The sequence below is a fragment of the Nematolebias whitei genome, chromosome 9 (genome assembly GCF_014905685.2).
Source record: "Nematolebias whitei isolate Nwh7 chromosome 9, NemWhi1, whole genome shotgun sequence".
Taxonomy (NCBI): domain Eukaryota; kingdom Metazoa; phylum Chordata; class Actinopteri; order Cyprinodontiformes; family Rivulidae; genus Nematolebias; species Nematolebias whitei.
Genome location: NC_056506.1, coordinates 34405900 through 34430236, shown reverse-complemented (window position 1 = coordinate 34430236; position 24337 = coordinate 34405900). Strand labels below are relative to the sequence as shown.

General features: G+C 42.0%; 2 protein-coding genes across 3 annotated transcripts in view; both read right to left on the bottom strand.

Moving 5' to 3' along the window:
* camsap2b (calmodulin regulated spectrin-associated protein family, member 2b) overlaps positions 1–18792 on the bottom strand; it is a 46901-nt gene extending 28109 nt beyond the window's left edge. Inside the window, exons 1-2 of the mRNA XM_037682282.1 lie at positions 18528–18792; positions 4780–5039 (exon numbers count right to left, since the gene is read on the bottom strand). Of these exons, the coding sequence (XP_037538210.1) occupies positions 4780–5039; positions 18528–18666 (399 nt within the window). The 5' untranslated portion in view covers positions 18667–18792. The remainder of the gene's footprint in view (positions 1–4779; positions 5040–18527) is intronic.
* Positions 18793–21262: 2470 nt separating this feature from the next.
* ticam1 (toll-like receptor adaptor molecule 1) lies at positions 21263–23646 on the bottom strand. Of its 2 annotated transcripts, none has more exons than XM_037682284.1 (2): positions 23618–23646; positions 21263–23251 (listed from the first exon to the last, which is right to left on the bottom strand). In XM_037682284.1, the coding sequence occupies exon 2, from the start codon at positions 23120–23122 to the stop codon at positions 21491–21493; it is 1632 nt and encodes a 543-aa protein (XP_037538212.1). In that variant the 5' UTR covers positions 23123–23251; positions 23618–23646; the 3' UTR covers positions 21263–21490. The 2 variants fall into 2 exon arrangements, with proteins under 2 accessions (XP_037538212.1, XP_037538211.1); XM_037682283.1 differs by lacking the exon at positions 23618–23646 and adding an exon at positions 23359–23486.
* Between the last annotated feature and the right edge of the window lie 691 nt (positions 23647–24337).

The following is a 24337-nucleotide window of genomic DNA, read 5'->3' as shown; positions in this document are numbered from 1 at the left end:
ACCTTATATGGAGCCGTCAGCTGCCTTGTGTGAAAAACAATATTCTCCATGGTCTTCTGTCTCATCTTCTGCTCATGCTAAGTCTATTTTTGAAAAATGACAAAATATAACTCCTAAAACTGCTAAAACTTGATGCCACTTCGTTTTTATTTTTATTTACAGAAGAAGAAGAAGTGTCTTCAGAGGTTTTTGTGTTGTTTCTTTCAGTAGTTCTTGGTGCAGCGCCCCCACAGGCGAGCGGGGGAACAGGTTGGTTCAACAGGTTGACTCGACTGCACAGTGCAGTGTGAATGCAAACTCACCAGCTCAAATGTAAACAAAAGCTCATGAATATTGGTCCCGAACCGAACTGAGTCTACCGGACTATCTAGTGTGAAAACGACCTTAGAGGTGTTACTACTTTTCAAGTGTCCCTGCACGTACTCTATTGTACTGCATTGTACTGCAGAGGTTCCCAACCCTGGTCCCTGAGGAACACCATCCTGAATGTTTCAGTTGTTCCTCTGCTCCATCGCACCTGATTCAGTGATTTAATTACTTCCTCAAGTTCTACAGAAGCTGGTTAACCATCCTTTCATTCAAATCAGGTGCGGCAAAGCAGGGAAACAAGTAAAACATGAAGGACGGTGTTCCTCAAGGACCACAGTTTGAACCACTGCTCTATTGCATGTACAGTACTCTGCGGCCATAATATGTCTGTTGCTGTGGAATATCATTAAACCAGAACACGTCTTACTCGCATATCATTTTAAGAAAGAAACACAATTAAACAGCAAATATATCAGCAAGTAAGAGAAGAAAAAGTCAGGTGGGAGCAGGAGTTAATGCTTACAAATATTACTACACACTGTAGAGAAAAGAGAGGCCACTGTTGACTCTATAGCATGAGTTTAAAAGCCATGTGCTGCCTATTATGCATCCACAAAGGCCTTTGGGGTGTGTGTATGTGTGCACAGAAGCGCTCCAAGGGACAGACACGCCTTATAAGGCTGTACAAATGGCAGAAGCTGGTCATAAAGAGTGGTTCAGGGCTGCAGCACACTCACACACACCTCCAAACGGAGCATCCACTTCGCCGCTGCATGGTTGCAAGGGCGGGGACGTGTTAGAGTCCTTCAAAGGCATCCATAGGAAGGCACGACGCAGCTGAGCAAACATAATCAAAGAAGCCACATTTTCCTCAAACAACTAGTTTCCATTAATGGTGCAGGTCAGGATAACGATGACCTACAAGTGTTTTTGTTGTTGTTGTTTTTTTTTTTTTTTTTACGATAAATCTGTTTTACTGAAACATACAGGGAGGGGAGGTATAGAACAATAGTTAAAAAAATGACAATGTTTCACCTTCATTCATTGCATCAAGGTGAAACATTTCCTGTGACACACACATCTGCAGACATTAGGTTTTATCGCCTCCTCGGCTCAGCCACATCTGTCACTCTTACATCTCTGCATTTTTACAAAGAGCAAATCAGGAAAAGACACAAACTGAAATGAAAAAGTAGATGTTGAAAAGAACAGTTAAATCTCGTGCGCATTGCTGGAGGTCTGACACCTCCTCAGAGGGGTGTGTGTGTGTGTGTGTGAAGGAGGAGTAATGAGGGGTGTCAGTTGTGCACCAGACGAGCCTGAGACCCCACCCTCCACACTGCTGCAGTAGTGCACATCACGTCTTCTCCTCTCCCTTCCTACAACCCTCCCTTCTCCCCCGTGAGCTCCATGTCTCCTCCTCCACTGTTTTCTTTTTTCCCCTCCTTCCCTCTTTTTTTCCAGATGGGCACATTAATGAGACCTTTTCCAATCGTTCCTTTTGCACAAATCCTCACCAAAAGGCTTTTCGCCTCTTCTTAAACAATTTTTCCTTCCACCTCTCCACAGCTCGTCTCTTTTTTAATATTTGTGTTGTGCTTTGTTCACCTTTTCTTGTTATATTTCGCTCTACTTTCTTGCTTCCTTCGGGATCACACCCATATGGCAGCTCCTAAACTCCATCGCCCTATTTTCCCTCCCTTTTTCCCAATATTCATTCACCCTCTGACAGTCCGCCACACTCCTTCCCCTCCCTGACAAGAGTTATTACTCTATAGCACAGTGTTTGGAAAACCATGAGATCATCATTTTCTCTGCAGATATACCACAAGCCAAAAAAAAAAAAGCCTTCTACTCATTGAAACGATCCTGCTGACTGCACAAAAACACACTTCATCTGCTTTGGAGAACCAGCCTCGTGACGTGTTGGAGTTTAGAGAAGGTCGATGGTCAAAAGGCTTAATTTATTTGACACTAAAACGTCATTAAATCACTGAAAGTGCTCAAAAGAAGGCAAGAGGTGAGCGGACAACCAGTGGACATCAAGCACTTTTAACGCCCCAATTACCATCCATCACTCCTGAATCAATAAATGATTAGTTCGATCAAACATGCAGGCTAAAAACATCTATAACTTCTTACTTTAACAGAGGAGCGGTGTTAATAAAACAAAGAATGAAGGGGTGAAGTGTTGCAGGAAAAAAATATTTAGTTCAGATTTAAATGGCAAAAAAGACTATAGATAGTGAGATAAAGATCTAAGTGACAAAACAAGCCTGACCATAACAAAGAAAAACATGGACAGTGAGAGCAGTGGGGGTGAGTTCTCTGCAATGCAGACACCTTTTGGCGTCAGCAGAAGTGTCTGCTGCCACACACCGAAACTCATTTCACAACTAAAACACCACGGATTAATTATTTCAGCCTTTTTAACTCATTCATTAGTGTCAATCAAGTTCAAGTTCAAGTCCAAGTATCTTTATTGTCATTCGTATCACATGTATTACATGAGGTGGAATGGAATTGTGTACACAGGGTCCCAGTTACAACCAAAATTAGCAAAAATATAAAGTATAAAAAGAAACAGTCCTTATTTACTGTTTCTTTTTATACTTTATTATTATTTTTATACTTTATATTTTTTAGAACACCACAGATTAATTATTTCAGCCTTTTTTAACTCACTCACTACAGTAATAATAAGTACAGCATATGACACATTATTCCCCCGTCAACAAATTATTATACAGCAATCTATAGCAATGGTCAGGATACGCGAAGACCTCGTGTAAAACTGACCTTCGGTGTTTCCACTATCATTATACAAGCGCGGTGCACTGCCCCGTCAACCGAACCGAGTGCCCCGTCATGGCAAGTTATCTAGGGGAACACTGACCTTGATTTGTGACCTTGACCTTGTGACATCAGCCATTCCACCAAAATAACTCACTCATATAAAATGCGCTATTTTTGTATGGCAACCCAATGACAAAGATGCTTGTAGTGGCGGAGAGGAAAATTCAAAATGTCGGCGTGTGGAAGTTTTGTTTTTCGTTGGTGAGGATGTCGGCTTCCGAAGATTTTTGGACTACGTTGAGCCTCGCTACATCATCCCCAGTGGGATCTATTTTTCCGACGTAACCTTACCCAAGTTACAAGCCGTCATTTCTGACGTCATTGAGAAGTTAATAGCCGATAGCACTTGGGTGAGTTTTACCACAGACATTTGGACGTCAAGTGTTAGCCCCGTTAGCATGATTAGTCTTACGGCACAATGGATAGATGAAAACTGTGAACTTTAAAAGGTTGTCCTTCATGCACAGGAGTGCAGAGGATCCCACACTGCAGCTAGGAACCCAGAACAAGCCTCCACAAGTGAGACAGCATTGCAGGTGACTAATGCTAATAAATAATATTTAACACTTTTCATTTAATATAAGTTAAAGATGCATATGGCTGTTGCTGAATAAATGTCACCAGCTCTTACAACTGTTACACATTTTTTTGTAGCAAATAAGCCTAAATAAGAGGGCGATGTTCTGACAAAGGAAAGTATATAAAATATATCGGTATCGGCCAAATAAGTTTTAACATATTGGCATATTGGATATCAGCCAAAAATCCAATATCGTGCATCCCTACTTTTGACAGGTGTGTATTATAATAATAATAATGATAAAAATGGGACACACTGAGAGTCTTTATTTGAATGCCTAAGATCTCTTACAACTGAAAACACGAACATGTTTCAGAAGTGAGTCATTATGATTGACTTTTTTTACATCTCACTCAGCGGTCAATGTCAAAAATACATGTTTGCGGTGTGAGCTGGGGCATGTTTGGATTTGATGTCTGATGATACAGTGCGTAATGGGCCAACCTGTAATTAGAGGTTGTTTTGATCCAAAGAGGACAGATCTGTAAGTACACACAGCTAAGTCAAGTAAACCAAGATGATCAGTAGAATGATATAACTCATGATATAATAATTCCACATGAGTTAAACACAGGAATAAATGAGTTTAAACATTAAAGTTGTTCGCCAACAGAAAGAACAGTTAATTTAATCAATGAAACAAATACTGCTGGAAGTGGTTACTTTTCTCTTGTCTGTGTTGAGATATTTTTTATATGATAGATATGGATTAATTACAGGAATTTGAGAAATTTGCAGGCTTTTGTTTCTGTTTTTACACCGCCACGTGGCAAATCATTGTAAGAGCTGAATCACGGGCTAGTATTTTACACATCAAATCTATATGGTTACCAATATATACCAGTACTAAAAACATGAATACAAACTTATTGGGTGAAGGACAAAGTATGCAAACAGAAAATACAGTTCTGAATAAATCTTCATTTTACGATTTGAAATCCACAAAAAAACAAACAAACAGGAAAATATTAAGGTTTCAACCCACTGCTTCACAGAATAAGACCCAGCACTTGGTTAAGAACATTTCCACTCACCATGTGTATGGGCGTGCTGGTCAAGTCTCTCTCTGTGACCAGTCGGTCCTGGTCAGTGACGTACAGACCCTTCTGTGCCAGGGCCTGAATGACGGCGTTGTGTCCCAGTAAAGGTTTGACAGCATCGCTGCGGAGGATCAGGCTCCCTGCGCGGCAGTACAGCTCTGCAGACTGAAGCAGGCAGGCGACTGGAGGCTTCAAGTGCTCCTGGTTGTACTGGTCCCTGTAGAAGGGCTCAGCCAGCTCCTCTGGTACAGCATCTAAAGAGGACAAAAGGAGAAACAGTTTACTTTCAGTGGTTTTTGTCTTGGCCCTGTGGTGGACTTGCGACCTGTTCATGGTGTACCACGCCTCTCACACAGTGACTGCTGGATATGGGCACCAGTGACCCCCATGACCCAAAAAGGAAGAAGCGGGTAAAAGATAATGGATGGATGGATGGAGTTCACCTTCCAGCTACAACCAACTAAACAAGCAGTGCACTGATGTCCCCGTCGATGAAGGATTTGAATAGTCATTTTTTTGTAGTTTTTAAGATGAGTGTTTTTTTGACTGGAATTGAACAGGGAATGAAAGTAAACCTTAATGTTTTTGGTGCAAGATATTCAAGTGGGTAGGAGTTACACTGTGTGGCAGAAGAGAGGTTTTTTTTTTTCTTGTCCGAGGAGGTGCAAAGTGATGGATCCTGGTGAGCGGCAGGCATCATTTTATCTACAGGTGCAGTGGTGGAGCCAGGGGGTGGCCAGTGGTGGCCTTGGCCACTCCACAGGCATTCACAATCATTTGAATAAACTTTCATCTTGGAAATGGCCATCTTGGATTTTGACATGGCATCTTAATTTACAAATGGTGACTTTCTTATGCCTAGAAGCAGCCACACACCAAAATGGAAGTCAGTACCTCACTTGTTTTTTTCGTTATCACACTGACAACATACATGGACAGACAAACGGACAAAGGGCATTTCCAATTACGACTTTTTGCTCTGCGACAGGACAAAAACTTGTCACGCTTAAGGAATTGCACACACTGACAATGCACAACTTTCCAAACATTTTCTATTAAAGTCTTTTTCAGGAAAATATAGTATATGTAAAGTTAAATATGGGGAGTTCACCTGTGTTTACCATGTAAACTATAACGTGTGTTAGTGAAAATGTAAGGTACCGCATAAAGCTCCTAATCGTGTTACCTTATCCAGCAAATTAGATTCTGATTTAAAAATGCACACATATACTTACACACAAACACACACACGCATTGACATTCACATGTGGGGTTTAGTTTGCACTGACAAACCTAAGTGAAGATGGACAATTCAAAATACTTCAATATTTTTTCAAGTTGATAATTACCTCACTAGCATCAGTTCAGTATGTTTAATATGCTAAGAGCATTGTTGTTTAAAGTATATCCAGAAAACTAACTATGTTGCAAACGTTTCATCAGAAAAGGAGGAAAGGGAAAGCACGGAAATAGAAATGTATTGACCAGTGACAACATTAGGGGATTTTGTGACTGCCATCTTGCTTTTTGCTACAAATAATAGGGCAGCACAATAATTAGAAAAAACTGCAATGAAGATGCAAACTGCATGAAGAACATGAATGTATGGTACTTGAAATACAATGATCTATGATTTAATGCAGTCCAAATAGTCTTTTAGGATGTTGATATTGCATTCACTGATATTGCAATGACAATAACTTTGCAATATATTGTATGGCCCTAACACATACAACTATGTTCTGTTTACATGGGAAAGGCACACATTGTTAACATCTTATGCTGTGTCATCAATCCAAAAATGTGTACAATTGGTCTTATTTTACTTAAATAAACATATACATATTGTCGCGTTCGGCCGTCAGGAGTGTTTGAACCCATGTGCGGGGAAAATGACATGGACGCTCGAGGAAAACGTAAAAATATTTATTATACAAAACAAAATCAAAACGCTGACAGGGCAGCTACTCAAACTGGAAACAGGCAGATCAGGGCTGATAGGACAAAAGGCTGAAGACACCATGGAAGGATAATCCCGAGACAAAGACAAGACACCAGTGAACTGAATATATACACACACACACTGATTAGGACAATGACAGACACCTGCAGTGATTAACATTAGACACAGGTGAGACAGGGACTGAACACAAGGGAAAACACTGAATGCTGGATCAGGAAACAGACAGAGACAGGACAAAAACCCAGAAACCCTACAGTACCCCCCACTCAAGGGATGGCTCCTGACATCCCAAGAACAAGATACATCCAACTTGGGTGGGAGGCGGGACAATAAAGGACAGAGAAACACATAGGACCAGAAGAACAAAAAATGGACAGGAAAACCTGGGAAACATAAGACACAAAAACCAAAAAACCCCAACTCAGGGTCAAGGTGGACAGTCAGGAGACCATCCAGGGCAGGGCCAGTACTCAGGATGGCGACCAGGTGACCGTACCAGATGAGGCAAGAGATCAGGGGGGCGGCCAGGAAACCATCCACCCTCAGACCAGAGTTCCGGTGGGCAACCAGGGTACCATCACAGATGAGGCAAGAGATGAGGGGGGCGACCAGGAAACCATCCACCCTCAGACCAGAGTTCCAGGGGACCATCCCTTCCAGGGTAGTAGAGACGTACATCTCTGCCCGCCTGGACTCAGGTAGATGCGGACCCCCAAAGCCAAACCAGGGGTGAGGACCTCCGCAGGCGGGTTGAAAATGAGGAAGACCTCAGGCGGGTCGGAAATGAGGAAGACCTCAGGCGAGCCGGAAGCGAGGACCTCAGCCGAAGAGCCGGGAGCGAGGACCTCTCCAAAGATGAGCCGGGAACGAGGACCTCCGAAGACGAGCCAGGAGCAAGGACCTCCGCCGAAGAGCTGGGAGCGAGAACCTCAGATGGGCTGGGGGCCTCAGGAGAAGAGCCGGGGACCAGATCTGCAGCAGGTGGTGGTGGTGGAATCAGGACTGCAGCTGGAGAACCAGGGATCGGGGCTGCAGCTGGGGAGCCAGGGATTGGGGCTGCAGCTGGGGAGCCAGGGATCAGGGCTGCAGCTGGGGAACCAGGGACCGGAGACGGGGCTTCAGCTGGAGAACCCGGGACCAAAGACGGGACTGCAGCTGGGGGGCCAGGGATGGGAGACGGGGCTACAGCTGGAGAACCAGGGACCAGAAACTGGGCTACAGCTGGAGAACCAGGGACCAGAAACGGGGCTACAGCTGGAGAACCAGGGACCAGAAACAGGGCTACAACTGGAGAACCAGGTACCAGAGATGCAGCCAGTGGAGATGGGGCCAGAGCTGCAGGAACAGAGTCCGGAGCTGCAGGTGCAGGAGATGGGCTCAGGGCTGCTGCAGCAGGTGGCGGAGAAGGAGCTGCAGCAGGAGATGGAGGAGTGTCTGCCTGGACCTCCTCGTGGCTGGGCGGACCAAGATATATAGCCACCAGAGAAGCCTGCCACTGTTTCAGCTCCTCCAGTGAGGGAGGGCTGGACTGCTCCTCCGGCAAGTGTGGGCATGGGTTCCTCTCCCTCAGCAAACTTCCCCCTCGCTCCTCCAGCGAGCGAGAGCCGGACCGCTCCTCTCATGGACACGGGTACCTCCCCCCCAGCGAAATCTTCTGCCGTTCAACCGGCGACCGAGGGCTGGGCTTCCCCCTCGCCTGCGAAGCTCTCTCCTCCATGCGCTGGATTCGGGGAGGACCAGCAGTTTGCCCCCCCTCTCTCAGACGATCGTGCGGGACAGCCAGGAGGAGAACGAGGAGGAGGTGGGCAGCGGGGTGCAGCAGCGTGATGAGCAGATGAGGAGGAGTGAGACAGAGAGGCTGAGGACCCAGGTTTAGTGGCCAGGCGGGTCCCCCAAAACGGATTCTTAATTCTCTCCTCCCTTTCTCTGTCACGCTGAGCCGTCTTCTCTGCCTCACGAGCCAAAAACTCAAACAAAGTAACCCGCTGGGTTCAGAATTGGTCTCAGGATTCTGTCGCGTTCGGCCATCAGGAGTGTTTGGACCCAGGTGCGGGGAGGATGACAAGGACGCTCGAGGAAAACGTAAAAATATTTATTATTCAAAACAAAATCAAAACGCTGACAGGGCAGCTACTCACAAACTGGAAACAGGCAGATCAGGGCTGACAGGACAAAAGGCTGAACACGACACCATGGAAGGATAATCCCGAGACAAAGACAAGACACCAGTGAACTGAATATACACACACACACTGATTAGGACAATGACAGACACCTGCAGTGATTAACATTAGACACAGGTGAGACAGGGACTGAACACAAGGGAAAACACTGAATGTTGGATCAGGAAACTGACAGAGACAGGACAAAAACCCAGAAACCCTACACATATTATGAAAACAGGGGATGAGTATTATGTACTGAGATTACCATCAAACTCGATTAAGCAATAACAGCAGGAGCAAAAAGCAGAGCTGATACACTACAACTACCGTAATAAAATTAACAAGTGCTGTTATCATTCAAGCCAGACCAGTACATAAATGCACTTTAAGAAATTAAGTACATTACGTGTCTGCTTACCCGAAATAGAGAATAATAACATGGATAATTATTTTGTCTCACCTATACACTAATAACCAAATAAAAATAAAATTGGTAAAACATGTCGGTAGACTAATGTCAGTTATTTAATAAAATATGTTATTAATATTGATGATAGATTTTCAGTTAGCTGGTATAAGTCTACCCTCAGTAGCCTGCCTGGCAGTAATCAAAACAGTCTAGTCTACAGAATGATGACAAGTTTAAAACTAACTCCAAAGGGAAAAATTAACATAATATTACATTATTTAACAAAGATTGGGAAAACATTGGGTTATTGGCTGAGTTTAGTTGTTTTTCCTCAGAAAATCTTAGCCTGATGCTATTCTGGCAGTAGCTAAGGCTAGGTAGCACCTAAAAAAATGGTGTCAGATATGTTTGTCTCATTAGCATACTCTGCGTTGTGGTTAGCCATTCAAGTGTACTTTTGTTTCAACGATGAAAGATCCTAAAAACGGGCTTCCTTCTTCCTTGCCTGGAAAAAAAAAAACCTTTTACGAAGAATTCAATAGTCTGAAAACATGCAACAAATGTAGGCTGGCCCGAACAAGTCTTTCTCTGTATATATTTGCAGACAATACGATGTGCGACATGATAGAAGATCATAACAGACTGTTCCCATGTTTCACTTTATCCGTGTCCTTTTAGTAATTACTGATGTACATGCTCAGTCAGTATTTGGCATTGCACTGTGGTCTATATAGATTCATGCCTACTTACTGTTCCAATATTTTATTTTTTAGTACTCATAATTTACTTTCAACATATGCCGTTGATGCCAAGAAGATTTGGATATCGGTATACAGGAACTCAAGAAATATGACAAATACTAAATTATTAGGTAGTTTACCTAAGCAAAGGCAAAGCATGGATCCGTACTTAGTCTGAATCATATCGTTCATATCGACCTATGTTTCAGCTGTGCCCTGCGGTCCTTCAGATATGAGGCAACATTGCACGCTGAAGATGTTTCACTCTCACTATGTAGAATACACAAAAAACACACATTTGTATATACTGTAAAAGTCAATAAAAAGCAGATGTAAAGGATCAAAACAATAGAGTTGAACGCCAACCCTGAATACCAGAAATAGCTCCAAATGTATTTGAGCATGTGGTGCTCCATTTTATGCATGCACAGAGGTAACTATAAAAAAGGTTGATATGGCATTTTGAGGCTTTTATTTTAATCAAAATGGCTCTCTGGAAATAAAGGTTTCCCCGTTCCTAACCCTAACATTCATTTAAATCTAAAAAGTTGGTGCAAATGTGTCTTTTGTGTCCAAAAAGGAAGATGAGTCACCGCGACATACTGTATGTAAGAAAAACACAGCCCCAGTAGATGACCTACTTTCTTTGCAAAACTGTTCTTAACCACATGTTGTGACTCAGAGGTCAAGGATACTACTTATAAATGATCTCATGAGAGTCACTAATAGGCAAAACTCCTGTATAGGAATGTCTGCGTGTGTGATGACACACTTGTGCTGTTGTATCGGTGTGTGTACTCCTGGAGTCGTTTCCTGTCTCTGAATCGTTCTGAGGAAAACAAACAAATCCAGCATAAAACTACAGATTTCCCCTAAAATGCAAGCTGAAAGCAAACAAAATTAAGGAACCTCATAAATCAAAAAAGCAAAAATCAGTTTAGAAAAAAATAAAAACCTTCTTGTGATCAAGCCTCAGCAGTTTTCCAGAGGCTGTGGTTGGACCAGGTTTCCCATGTACCCACACTGGCTGATGAAAAGAGGTATTTAAAGCAACAGGCAGATGTTAAACTGCATCACAAAATGCCCTTTAGCGTCGTCATAACTTTTAAACTGGTCTAGCTTCTTTCACTGTTTACAGGCTAACGTTGATCAGTAATTTTATACTCAAACGTTCACAAAACCAATTCAAAGCCAGCAAGATTAGACATGACGCCACAGCACAGAAAGCAGTGCTTTTGTAGAGTTCATGAAAATCTGCCTCGTCAAGTTCAAAGCGCGATTTTTGTGTTGGCTGTCAAACAGGAAACAGACAGGAAGTAGCTGCCACAGGAAGTGCAGGCATGAAGAAGCCTGCTCCTCTGCAGACCCCTGGGAACACGGCTCAGCATACACAAGCTAATGGTCAGCAATGTTTATCTCTGCTGCTCGTCGTTTCAACAAAATGCAAACATGACATTACGAGCTAATTTTAGTTTAGATAAAGATTTTGATCCTTATTGCACAAAGCAATTGAACCTGCCATTACCGAACTTTTTGGCTATGTGGGTGCAACCAAAACCCAACACTTACAACTAAACAACAAGCATTTACAAACCACAATTCTAGCTGAGATGCCACACCTATACAATGTAAAAACACCCGAACGTAAACCTAATCTCACGGGAACATAAAGGACTGAGAACTTACAATGCATTAATAAATTGTGATTGATGCAACAAGAGAAGAAAATACGTTTAGCTAAACATTCAATGTATATGATCCACAGAATTCCTAAACTCGGGGACGAAGACTGAAGACAAGCTCTGAAAGACTGCGAACGTTCGACCCTTCGGGAACTATTCCAAAAGAGCTGATCTGAACTGATACTGACTTTGTTGTAGAAAAGAGACTTAGGCAAAATAAACTGTTCTGAGAGCTGATGAATCAAATAGCATGAGCACTTTGGGTTAAAGAGCAGTGGGAACGTTTGGCTTGCTGGTTTGGTATGGAGATGCATTAATGTACACGTGATGGAAAACCTTCAAAATCTGTGACAGCAACAATACAGACATGTGATCTAATCATTTTGGAAGATGTCATCTTTATAATGTCTTTCTCTTTCAGTAAGAAAATAAAGTACATTCTTTTAGAATGGCAGCCTGTTGCCCAAACTCTGGGCAGATTGTGTTTATCTTTGCAGATACCTGGAATGCTTTACTGAAGTGACTTCTTGTGATATCACCGACTGTTTTTTAAACACCTGTAATAATAAGTAACCATGGCGATGGGAGAGATGCTTACTCACAGGAGCAGCTGGTCGAGTTTTATAAAACCACTGATGTAGATTGGAAGCTCCTAGAGTATGACGTCAATATCCTGCCAAATCCCATACTAGAGCTCCAACAAGAAGGAACAGCAGGAAAAACCTGGAATTTTGTTTCCCATGTTTGACTGAGAGGAGCGCATTAAAGAGATTAACATCTCAATTAGTTGTATGAGACTTTACAAGAACCGCAGAGGAAAGCAGTGCACATTAACAACTGACGGTGTAACCATGAACACACGCCAGTAAGAGAGCACCTCTATACCCTGAACACTCATCTGTGAGTTTTATCTATTTCATCAAACTACATATATCTGTGTTATTTTAGTCACAATTGTTGCCAGGTGACAAACAGAAAACCACAATGCATATATCTCAACTACACTCAACACTCAACAGCTATGTACAGTCACAGTCAATGTTCACATGTAGATACTGAAGGTGTCAGGTGCAGTAGAAATTTATTCTGCAATAATTTAATTTGTGGGATAAAACAGAATTAATTATTATATTTTTTATTATATTTCTTGTGGTAGAAATGAAAAGAGAAACAAGCCAACCGGCTTGTTGATTTTTATCCATCCTTGTACCAATCCACACCTGTGTGCACTAAATTATGCAGTAGAAAATGACCAACCACAAATCCATCAACACCCTAAACATTGCACCAAAATGTGCCTTTTTTGTGTATCTGGTTTGCAGGAGCCATTTAAACTAACCAAATATTAATTTATTCCCAAAGCACAGCCTTAACCTGTGTATGCCAGAAGACAGATAGGGCTAAAAAATAGCTGCTCGACAAAACACAAACCAAACATCTCTCTTTCCAGCTTTCTGTCTTATGGATTTGGGACCTGCTTCTTTGTCTGCTGAGGCCACCTCAACCCATTTCTGTATGGCAGACTTTAGACTGCTACATCCATAGACTTTTAGCTTAGATTGTGTGTAAGAACTAAACAAGGGATCCCACTTCTGACACCAAAGCCATGGCTAAACGACAATGAAGAAGCAGGAAGACCCAGATTGTTTATTTTTATCAATTTGTTACAAAAGAAAAGTCTAGCAGAAAACACGAGGATCATATCAGCGTGACCGAGCATCAAATTGTGTGCAGACATGAAGACATCTTCTAAGACCTGTTATTTAATCTTGTTTCCCATAAGAATATTCATATCAGCTCTGAATTACTTTAAAGAGTCCTTAAGTTTGACACCCAGAAATGTTTATTTTTCTGAGTATTTCTGAGTCAGCTCAACTTTTTAATGAAGTACCCTCAAGTACGCAGGTCAAATTTTTGTTTAAATTATTATTAAGCTTTATTTAACCAGGCAAATCCCACTGAGATCTGTTTGTAAGGGTGGCCAGGTCCTGAGGGCAGTTCAAACATTTGTTTGAACTGTACTTTGCTGCATGTCATTTCATTCTTCTTTGCTCAATTTCCCACAATCACCACTTTAATAAAAGCCACTGAAGGACTCAAAAGTCAGATAAAGGGTAAACCATTTGGCTTCCTAATAGCAACTGATGAACTCGGCTGCCATGTACTTACAAAAGTTTCCTTAAATAAAAAAGGTGATAGTGCAAATAAGCTTCTGTTTTTTGTTCACATTGAAACCTGCATCAACACGTTTTGCTTACAGGGATGCATGTTTCAGCTGCTGCAGGCGTTCACTGAGTGCCATCCTCAACAGATCGCGTGTCGAGGGTTTTCACTCTATCGAAAACAGCCGACTGCTGCAGCCACAAACAGCACTTTTTATAGTTAAGGGGTTCAGATAGTTTCATGTAACGTTCCTAGACTCACTGAGAATTAAACTTGGTCTGATATCTATTTAAGAGCACCAGCTGGTATAGAGAGTAGTTGTGTAGTCTACATTTTTGTAGTGGGTATACCACAGTTAGTTTTACATTGGACGCTGGACACCGTTGAAGCCACGGATCGCGAATGTCCAACATAAAACTAACTTTTACGTGGTCGGTCAGTATACCGTGCTTAGAAATCGAAGTACACTGGTTGGTACAATGTACTTGAGCATATTGAACATTTCCAAATTTCTCTGATGCTTATATTTGAATAAATGAACAACAAACTTTGTACAACAGTTGGCTTTGTATTAAAAACTTGTTATAGAATTTATAAAACTGTAGCAAAGCAAAACATGGTCAAGTAAGTACTACAGAAGTATTAGATATACAATAATTTGCTGGATAAGTGAATGCAATAAACAAGCGCTGCATACCAATAGATTGTTACGGAAGTGTTTAACTGCCATTTAACGTATCAATGGCGCGTGCCTAATGATATGTCATGTATCATTGGGCACTTTTAAGTGGGAATACTGAAATTCTCAAGATTGTCTAGTGGATATACTTCGTATACTCGCGTATCACGTAGACTACACCACTGGACAGAAAAGCTGGTGGTAACGACTTGTGGTATGATGCAAGTACAATCAGTGTCACCTCTAGCAAGATCCAGGTCTCATACCTAAATCTGCAAGAACTCCGTCTGAACGACAACTCAGATTATTGATTTACAGCCCAGTGACAGGCTGTGATTTAAAAACACTTACAGTTTCTGCAGAGCTCCATCAAGGCTGATTGAAAAATTCACATTACATTATAACATCTTGACCTGTCCATTTAAACTGAAACGGACTCCCCTGCAGTTCATCCAAGGTACATTTTTTGTAGCATCAAATCTAATCTACACACCGGCGGAGACGTGATTCCAAGTGACTGCTTTGTACCTGAACACATTACGGAAGGATAACTACACAAATCAGCAGAGGTGGAAAGAGTACTAAAAATTCGTACTCACGTACAAGTACTGTTACACTGCTTAAATTGTACTCAATTACACGTAAAAGTACTGGTGTTATAAAAAAAAAATACTTAAGTAAAAGTACAAAGTACTCTTCTCAAAAACTACTCAGAGTATTAATTACTTTTTAACCAACTCATGTTTTATTGTGTTGCAGTAGAAGTCATTCAGTTTGATTTACTGTATATAATCGCTACATTCAAAGTACATTTCTCAGACGCGCAGCAGCTCCGTCTTATTTTAGTACCAGGCAAACTGATGGCAGTGACAATATTTAAGATCTTTGCATCCTTAGCCAAACTAATAACCCGCACATACAAACAATAAAAAAAATCTACATCATACAGGTAGCTGTAAAACCTCGTATACCGCAATATGTTTTTTGAGATTAGATGCTGAAGTCTTGTAAGCTGCTGTCACCGTAGAGATCAAACAAAGTTTACATCTGGACCTGTTTCCTTTTCGTCCTCTGTTCATGAAAAATTTCTCCAGGTGCGACCACGGACACTCGTCCTCAGCCTTTACCTCGTCATTTTCTCTGTTGTTGTCCTCTGTCTCCATTTTGTCTTTTTCTCCAAATCTTCGGTCCATAAATGACTCTCTACTCTACGGAGTTGTCCTTTGCTTACATCATAGGTAATCGGCGCGTTCACGCTCTGAGCCTTGTTGGTTACAAAGATCCAGATGAACGGTTTGAACATTAATTCAAATTGCAGCTGCATTCAGTAGCGACTTCTGATGTTAAAAGTAGCGAAGTAGATTACATGATCTAAATTGTACGTAAGTATGAGTAAAATTACACACTTGAAAGAAATACTCATAAAAGTGCAAGTACTCAAAAAATCTACTTAATTACACTAATGTGAGTATTTGTAATTTGTTACTTCCACCCCTGCAAATCAGACATTCAAAAATAAAAATCAAAGCAACAAAGTCCATGCTCAATAATCCAGGTATACAATCCAACATTTTTCAGTCAGGTCATCTGGACAGTTTCTTTTTTTGTGCTGAAACGTTTCACCTTTGATCCGGAAGGCTTCATCATTTCATAAATTCAGTTCATCATTCATTGTCCAGATGACCTGACTGAAAAATGTTGGATTGTATACCTGGATTACTGAGCATGGACTTTGTTGTTTTCAACCAGTTTGACATGACTGTCAACAAGGAAGAGGGCCAGCAATAGAGGCGGGGGCGTTCCAAAGAGACCACCTTATCACCAACATAACTGGTTTGTTCCACTTTGGAGTAAGCTGTTGGCGGAAGAATCAGTTTTGATTTGTGTTTCCTTGACTGATGAAGCCTTCTGGATTGAAGGTGAAACGTTTCAGCACACAAAAAAAGAAACTGTCCAGATGACCTGACTGAAAAATGTTGGATAAAAATCAAACCCTCTCTTTGTGTATTTCCAAGTAATAATTAACTGATTATTTGTTAAAACCTGAAAGAAGAAAAACATACAAGGCACATGGGGCATATTTCTAGGGTTTTACTTGTTTAAAATACAAAACTCTGTATCAAGCATCAGTTTGTATAAACTAATTTCTTTGAAACTCTTTCCCTCTTCTTCTTCTATGTCTAACTGCTGCTGCATGACGCTGTGTGTAAAGAAACGTTGCTCGCTAAGGAAAACTATAACACCCCCCCCCCCCCCCCCCCCCGCACAAACTCTGGGCCAATGGAACAAACTGTTGCGTCCGAGCAGATTCGAGCCCGCTGGTCTTATCTGGGCCAGACAAGGCTCTGAGGACTGCGTAGAATCGGGCCACAGTTCTCTCGGTCGTGCCGGGAGCTGAAACTGTGTCAGCGGAGGGCTGGGACAAAAACAGCCGTGCACAGAAACAAGACGTGCAGCCTCCTGCCACAGTTTCATGCTCTCTGAGGCAGAAACAACACTGCAGCCTGGCTGGGATCAATGAACAGGGAACTCTAACGTCGCGCTCTGATTTAGAGAAACGTCTGCGAAGGTGAGGCTTAAAAACCAATCTCTGGACTCAGAAAATATGTTTTAATCTTTATGACGCCAAACGCGCAGTCGTCAGGACGCGGCGGCGTTCTAACCACCGACAGTGACGAGAGAATCTAAACAATAAATCAATGAAGTGATCAGTTTGGGATTGAGAAGGAAACTCAGATGAAGCTATATTATTTTTGTCCGTGTCTCTGTGTTGGCACTGTTAGCAAAATATCTCTTACATCACTGACCAATTTTTTTTCATGAAACTTTCAGAAAGTCACTGGAAGGACGCCTACACCCGACTGACTTTTGGAGTCAACCCAGTTCGTCAGATTACACAAAAGGCTACACCTCGGTGAATTTCACAGAGTTTGGTGTGGAGGTAGCTGAGAGTCGTTCACAGCGCACACCGTATTTTTCGGACTATAAGGCGCATTTATAAAATCCTTTGATTTTCTCAAGAATCCACAGTGAGTGAGCCTCAAAATCCGGTGCGCCTTATGTATGAAAACAGACCCGTTCATTGATAATGTGCCTTATAATCCAGTGCGCTTTATAATCCGAAAGATACCGTATTCTGAGTGCTAACAAATATGTAAGCTCGTGACAGATAACATTTTCAAGATTTAAATGGCTCTAACTCCATCGACAAAACATTTGAAGGTGATGAACATTGAAGATGGCGGGCGATAAGCAAATCCCCGTGAAATCTTTATTTTTGAATATTTTTGATGGAATCATTTGCTCCAAACAAGACAGATGTGATTGTTTCGCCTTCTTTGACTTTATTTCGGGTGTTAAAACGTGAAACGAAATGCTGAAAATAGGTATTTCACTGCGTCCAACTTTCTTCATGTACTCAAGTCTCCTGCTGCCCTGAGATCAAAATAACCTCGATTTAAAAACGGAGGCCTTATGAGTCATTTGACACAAGCACAGCAGGAGGGTTAATCACGCATGAAACTACGCCAGCTCCCTTACATCATGTCCTCATTTAAAGTGTTGGTCAATCAAATTTGAAGCATTTTCTCAAACGGTTAATCAGGCTTAGGTGCAGAAAGCAGGGGTTATTGCGTCTGTTGATCCGGTACAGGAGCTGTTCTCAGAGTTGCACCTGGCTCCTGCTGCAGGGAATCATTAGCAGCACAAACTTAAACCACACACATGATGAAGTGATGTGAAAACGAGTCATGTGTGTGTAAATGTGATGTTCGGCCTGTCAGACACAGAAAACAAACACATTCAAGTCATGACTGACAGAGGGTTTTTTTTTTTTTTCCAAATAAAACTCCTTATAGATCTTTTATAGCCGGTTAATAACTAACCCTGCCAGCCACCTTTATGATCACACGTGTGCATGTGCGTGTGCGTGTGATCCATACCCGAGCCGAAGGCCTTGGCCACCAGCCACGTCAGGCTGCAGGAGGTCTTGGCTCTGCTGAAGTCGTAGAGCTCGAAGCTCCTGATGGCGGGCACGATGAAGGTTGGTCTCATCCCTCTGTCGTCTGCCGCATCTCCCATCGTTGGCGTGCGTGCGCGCGCGCGCGCGGAGGCTCGCTCAGACCGAGCACCTCCTCCTGAATGCGGATGACATCGCGTCCAGAGGAATTCCGTGCAGTTAAATATATATATATGAAGAAAAATCCTCACTTCTGCTGAAAATATATAAAAAAAATAAGAATACTACCAGGAGGGAAGATGAATAAATGGTTCAAAGTTTGGTTCAGCTTTGGTTAAATGAGCACCATCTTTAGTTTTATGTCCTTCTGTTCCAGCAGGGCGGTTTTTCCAGATTTCCTCTATTTTCGGACATCTTGACACGCAGGCTGACCGACAGGACGGAGACCTACAGTCCAGGCCCGGAGGAAGGCCCCCCAGTCAGAAGAAGGCAGCTGCTCGGCTCCATGTTCTTCTTTTTCCTCCTTCTCCTAACTGTTTTCCTCTCCGCTCCTCTGCGATTTTCCTGCCGCACTGAGGATAGAGCGAACTGCGCATGCGCGATCCACCCACTCCAGCCTTTTTGAATCCTGACAGGAGTGAGCCACAATCAGGATCTGAGCCCCAGCACCAGGGCCTGAAACTCATCTAACGCTGTGATTTAATATATGTTGTTAGAAATATACATATATTTTAAGGTTTGGCAACAATTTACAAAGAAATTAAGGAAATCCAGGGAACAAGGCACAGAAACTCCCTGAAATGTGGAAGCTGTTGCTTTAAATGCTCCTTAAACTTTGTAGTGATTTGGTTTGGCTTATATCTTGACAAGAATTGTCTAAAAGAAGTCTATCCATCAATACATTTAGGAGGTATATATAATATATATAACAAAATATATATTCATGCAAGAGTACTTCCTGATTAAATTCATTGTGCTGGTTGACTCTGCTGAGGCAGCTGAAAATGAGTTTTTAAAGCTAAAAGAAGTAAGACACTCGATAAAAACGAAGTAAAGCAAAATGCAAGTTAAAATCCTGAAGCATAACAGAACTGAGCAAAACTTCAGCCAAAAGCAAAATGTGACACCAAACGTAGCAAAATGAACTAAAAGTTTATAGCAAAAGTCTAGCTAAAAGTAACACACTTCTGTCTTAAAGCTAAAATAGCAAAAGGGTAGCTAAGTGTATTCTAGAAAAACACTAGCTAAGCAAATTGTGAGCAAAAAGTAGCTAAAAGCTAACACAATATGGGCTAAAACCAAAAAGGACCAAAAGGCTACCTAAAATAAGCTAAAAGTGGCAAAAGGCTCATAGCTCAACTTGGAAAAATGCCAGCTAAAGGTTAAATGTACCAAAACTCAAGCTAAACAATAAATTAGCTAAGCTATAAGCCAAAATAAGAGGACAAAAGTAATGCAACTGAAGCAGATTTCTAAGAGAGCGATGTTGAATCAACTGAAGGGATCATGATGTGTTTCTGAAGGAATAAAGAGAGTTAATCTATATACTTTAATGTCACAGCACCCATTTCCAGAATGAGCTGACAGCTTTGATTTATGAGTGACTAAAATAATACAAATGGGGTAAAATAGTAAATAAAGCCAGGTTTAAGCACAACCGCCAAAATTATTGTTATTCCTCACACTGTATGTTGCTGCAGACCATGAAACGTCCAGGTTTAGGTCCGGTCTTTTTGTCCTGAAAGGACAGAGTATATGGAGTCAAACAGTGGAATCAAAAGTTAGGGTCAGGGCTCTGCTGTGGATTATGAAAAACCAGCAGTGGGTGTCTTCAGATGAGCATCAAAGATGTTCTAAAATACTTCTAATATTTTTGTATTTGAACTGACTGAGTCACAAGTTTCTGAGGCTAAAACAAATTGAGAAGACCTTTAAAATGGCTTTAAAAGAAGTCTTCAGTCTATTGAACGAGTCAAACATCCAAAGGTTTGGAAATGATTGACAGGTCGTGAATTTGAGAACATCTTTCTCATCTCCATCAGAGATCTGTGAATAAACACATATCTGGAAGAAAAAACCTGAACGTTAAAGATCCTTTGGAGTATTTGGATCTATCATAAGCACCCAGTTTCCTTTTTAAGAATGATTTTTAGGATGATGAGTTCTGCTCCAAAAATTTATTCTACTCAAACAAATAAGAATACACAGATTTATTTTCCAATATAGAGTCCTGAAGCTTTGTTTTAAAAAAAAAAAAAAGTCTAAAATGAGATGTCAACATGTACTTTAAGCACCAACACATAAGCTCGCAATATCACATGAAAGTATGCAAAACACAACTTAAAGCTAATCAGAACTGTTCTGTCTCTGTCCCATCTAATTTGGGATCATCTTAGTGTAGGCTTTTAATTTAAAAATAGTTTTAATTACAAGAAACTTGATCACCACAGCGGATAATTTAGTCATTTCTGGGTCAGACTTGAATATTACATCAGTGTCAGAACTTCCACAGACTCTCATAGTGTAATCATTCAATTCAAATATAATCTATTAAATATTTTTTATTCCTAAAAACATGTTTGAAGCTGTATTTCATGTCTGAGCAGGAATTGTAGAGTGTATCAGCAGCACCCCCTGCTGGCCGCAGCCTGTTCTTACAGCTGAGGAAACCTGCGTGTAATCCAGATTTCTACCAGTAGGGGGCAGTCGTCTTCCACATATAAAGTGCAGGAGCTCTAACCTGCTCATTAATTACTTTTTTATTTTGTTTTGTGCATACTTGTTTTTATTTATTTTATTGAATTCCCCCCTCCAAGTTTAAGTCCAACAGAAACATTTGCACAGAACACCCCAAAGTTGTCATTTTAGTGTTCAGAAAACTGGATATTTTTTAAAAACCTGATTCAGGATATCACAAAATGCACATTTTAATTGTTGCCCCTCCGTCTAAATTGATCCATCTTTATTTGCATTTGCACCCAAATCCACAGTCATCGTCGAGTCATTACCGATCATGATGTACTTTGCATTTTCAATATGAATGTTGGGCGGCGGGGACCACTGCAGGCTGTTGGCCCCCCCATGATCCAGCACCATCCTGGAGCTGAGAAGGTGTTTCTCCGGGTAAAGGCTCAGATTGGCAGCTTCCTGCCTTAAACGGTTGAGTCTTTTAACTGCCTGCTCGTTGGCCCAGATCCTTCTCTGCGTTTGGATCTTGGCAGGGGAAAGCGCCTTTTGGAGTTTTCTCTGGAAGCTCTTCTTCAAGTCCAGTGGCATCAGCGTCTGCAGGACTGTGGGGATACTCTTTCTGGGCATACAGTTGTCCTCTGGCAGCAACGGGATGACCGTGTTGAACTTGTGCTCGTTGTGTATGGAGTTGATGAGGGCCATGTTGGTCTCCACCTCCAGCATTTTGGTGTTGAAGTTGGTGGTGAGCAGCAGGAAGGTGAAGGCGGAGTTCTCCACGGCGTCTTCCACACATTTCAGCTTGCTCTTCCCAGGGATGGCGAACCCATCGGAGAAAGTTGCACCTTCGCCCACGACCGCTTCGAGTTTCTCCTTCATGCGCTCGGCCAGTTCTTCATCTTCTGGAGCGTGCAGGATAACAAATGTGTAAAAGATCTCCTCCTCCTCCTCGTCTGGGCCATGAGGGTTCTTTAGAACAGGGATCTTGGGGAGAGAAATGTTTTGAGGCGACGGCAGGGTAGAGGTCTCGGTGCTTGGTTGGTTTGGACTCTCATTGCTACGCAGCAATTTTAACGTTTCATCCGTTTTGGAGTCTTTGTCTGCTCTGAACAGAGAAGAGTCGCTGGATTTGTATTCAGGCTCAGGTGACGGAGACTGTTCACTTTCTGCTTCGTGTCCACTTAAAAGAACGGACGGGCGCGGCGCGGAGCTTCCTGATGCTTCGGGAGCTCTTTCGCCTCCTTGAAACGAAACAGTCGGAGGAATACTTATCTCGAGATGAGACGGGTACGAGGCCTCTGAGGGACTCTCCTGCAGAGGGCTACGAACGCTCCATGACTCATCCTGGATCTCTTTTAAGGTCACGTTTGGCTCAGAGGCACATTCGGATTTGAGGTCAGCGGAGGTCGCCGCACACTGAGGCCCGCACACAGCTTTAGCTTCCTCTACGAACTGGTGATATTCCAGCGAGCCGCAGCTGCTCGTCTTGAAGCAGTCACTGGACAGAGCTCTCCTATAAGCCAGATTTCTTAGCGATACCTCGCACAGCCTCTGCTCCGACAAAACTTTAAATATCCGAGCCAGCGACGACAAACACTCGGCGCTCCGCTCTCCGAATCGTCCACAGCGAGCCCCGAAGTCGCCCAATTCACCTCCGCTCGCGCGCCCACTTTCTGCCAGATGTTTCGCGAGAGGGTTGTCCCTCAGCATCTGGAGCTTCTCCAGGGCCTGCTCCCCTCTCTGCAGGACGATGAGACACAGAGCCTGGACGATGACGTCTTCAGCAGAGTCCCGCAGCTGGAGAACCACGCTGAACAGGCGCTCTGATGAGGCCCTCAGCACAATGTCGAAGACATCGCCCAGTCCAGTTCCTCGATCTTCAGCGTGACTCATTTTAAGGTGCGACTTGTCAAACAACCTTCAGCAGGTAAAAGCTCAGTGGTACTCCATGTGATTTTCCAACTTTATCGTCAGATCTTCAACAAATGGAGGTGTTGAGAGGGCACCCAGTTGTCCTGTTTTCTTTAAATTAAAATAAGAGCACAAATGTTAGTTATCGTGGCTCACAAAGACAAACATGTAAAGCAACACTTTGAATGTAATAAACACATAAAACCCAAAATATTGACCTAGTTTGATCCTCCAGTCGCGTGTTTGAAAGAAGTCATGACACACTTGGTGCGCCTTTTGCTTGTGGCTGAAACAAGGAAGTTACTCAGTACCTTCAGAATCACTTTCACTTATAGAAAACTCTTTCGTTTAGTTAAAAAAAAATGCAACAAATACACAAATAAATAAATAAAAACTCTGAGCGTATTTGTTATGGACTTGTTGGAACCCCGCTGGGTGACTGAAAACTTCTGGTTCTCAGCTGAACTTGACTCCTACCTGTTCCAGCGGAACCCCTTCTCGCCTGCTTTGTCACAGCAAAGTGATGACGTCATGGGTGGTGAAATACGGAACACCAATAGGGACAAAAACGTCTTTGTGCTCGCTGTTACTGTTGTCGTTCATTTTGTTCTATAATGACGATGTTGATTTTGCTGTTTTGTCAACCCTTTTATTATCAATAAAGATTAAAAGAAAAGAGGGACAAAAAGGAATCATTAAAGGCCTAGCATTCTTTGACCCTATCTTACTGTCTAAATTCCACAAACAAGTTTTGCGTTTCTGGAAAATGATATTCACCCACAAATCTATTTTTAAAATGGACTTGTATGAGAAATGCATTCTATTTGTCACTGATTTAATGGGCAGCAATGGTGTTTTGTTAAATCAGAGATTTTACCAATACATTGAATCTGAACTGTACTTGTTGTGAATTTTTAAAAATATGCAAAGCTATTCCTGTAGTTCTCAGTCATCTAATCCAGAACACCTTAAGATATTTTAATGTTACTTCAACTTCAACGCTGCCCACACTGAAAATTGGAGACCGTAGTTTAACTGATAAGAAATGCAGTAATGTTGTACTTGTGACTGCCTTAAAATCCAAATTGTTTAATGATTACAATAAAAGTATACTAGTAACAACAAATCTGATTATAATAGATAAGGCATTCTCCAAGCACATCAAATGGCCAGTTGCACCAAAGGTTAAAAAGAGAC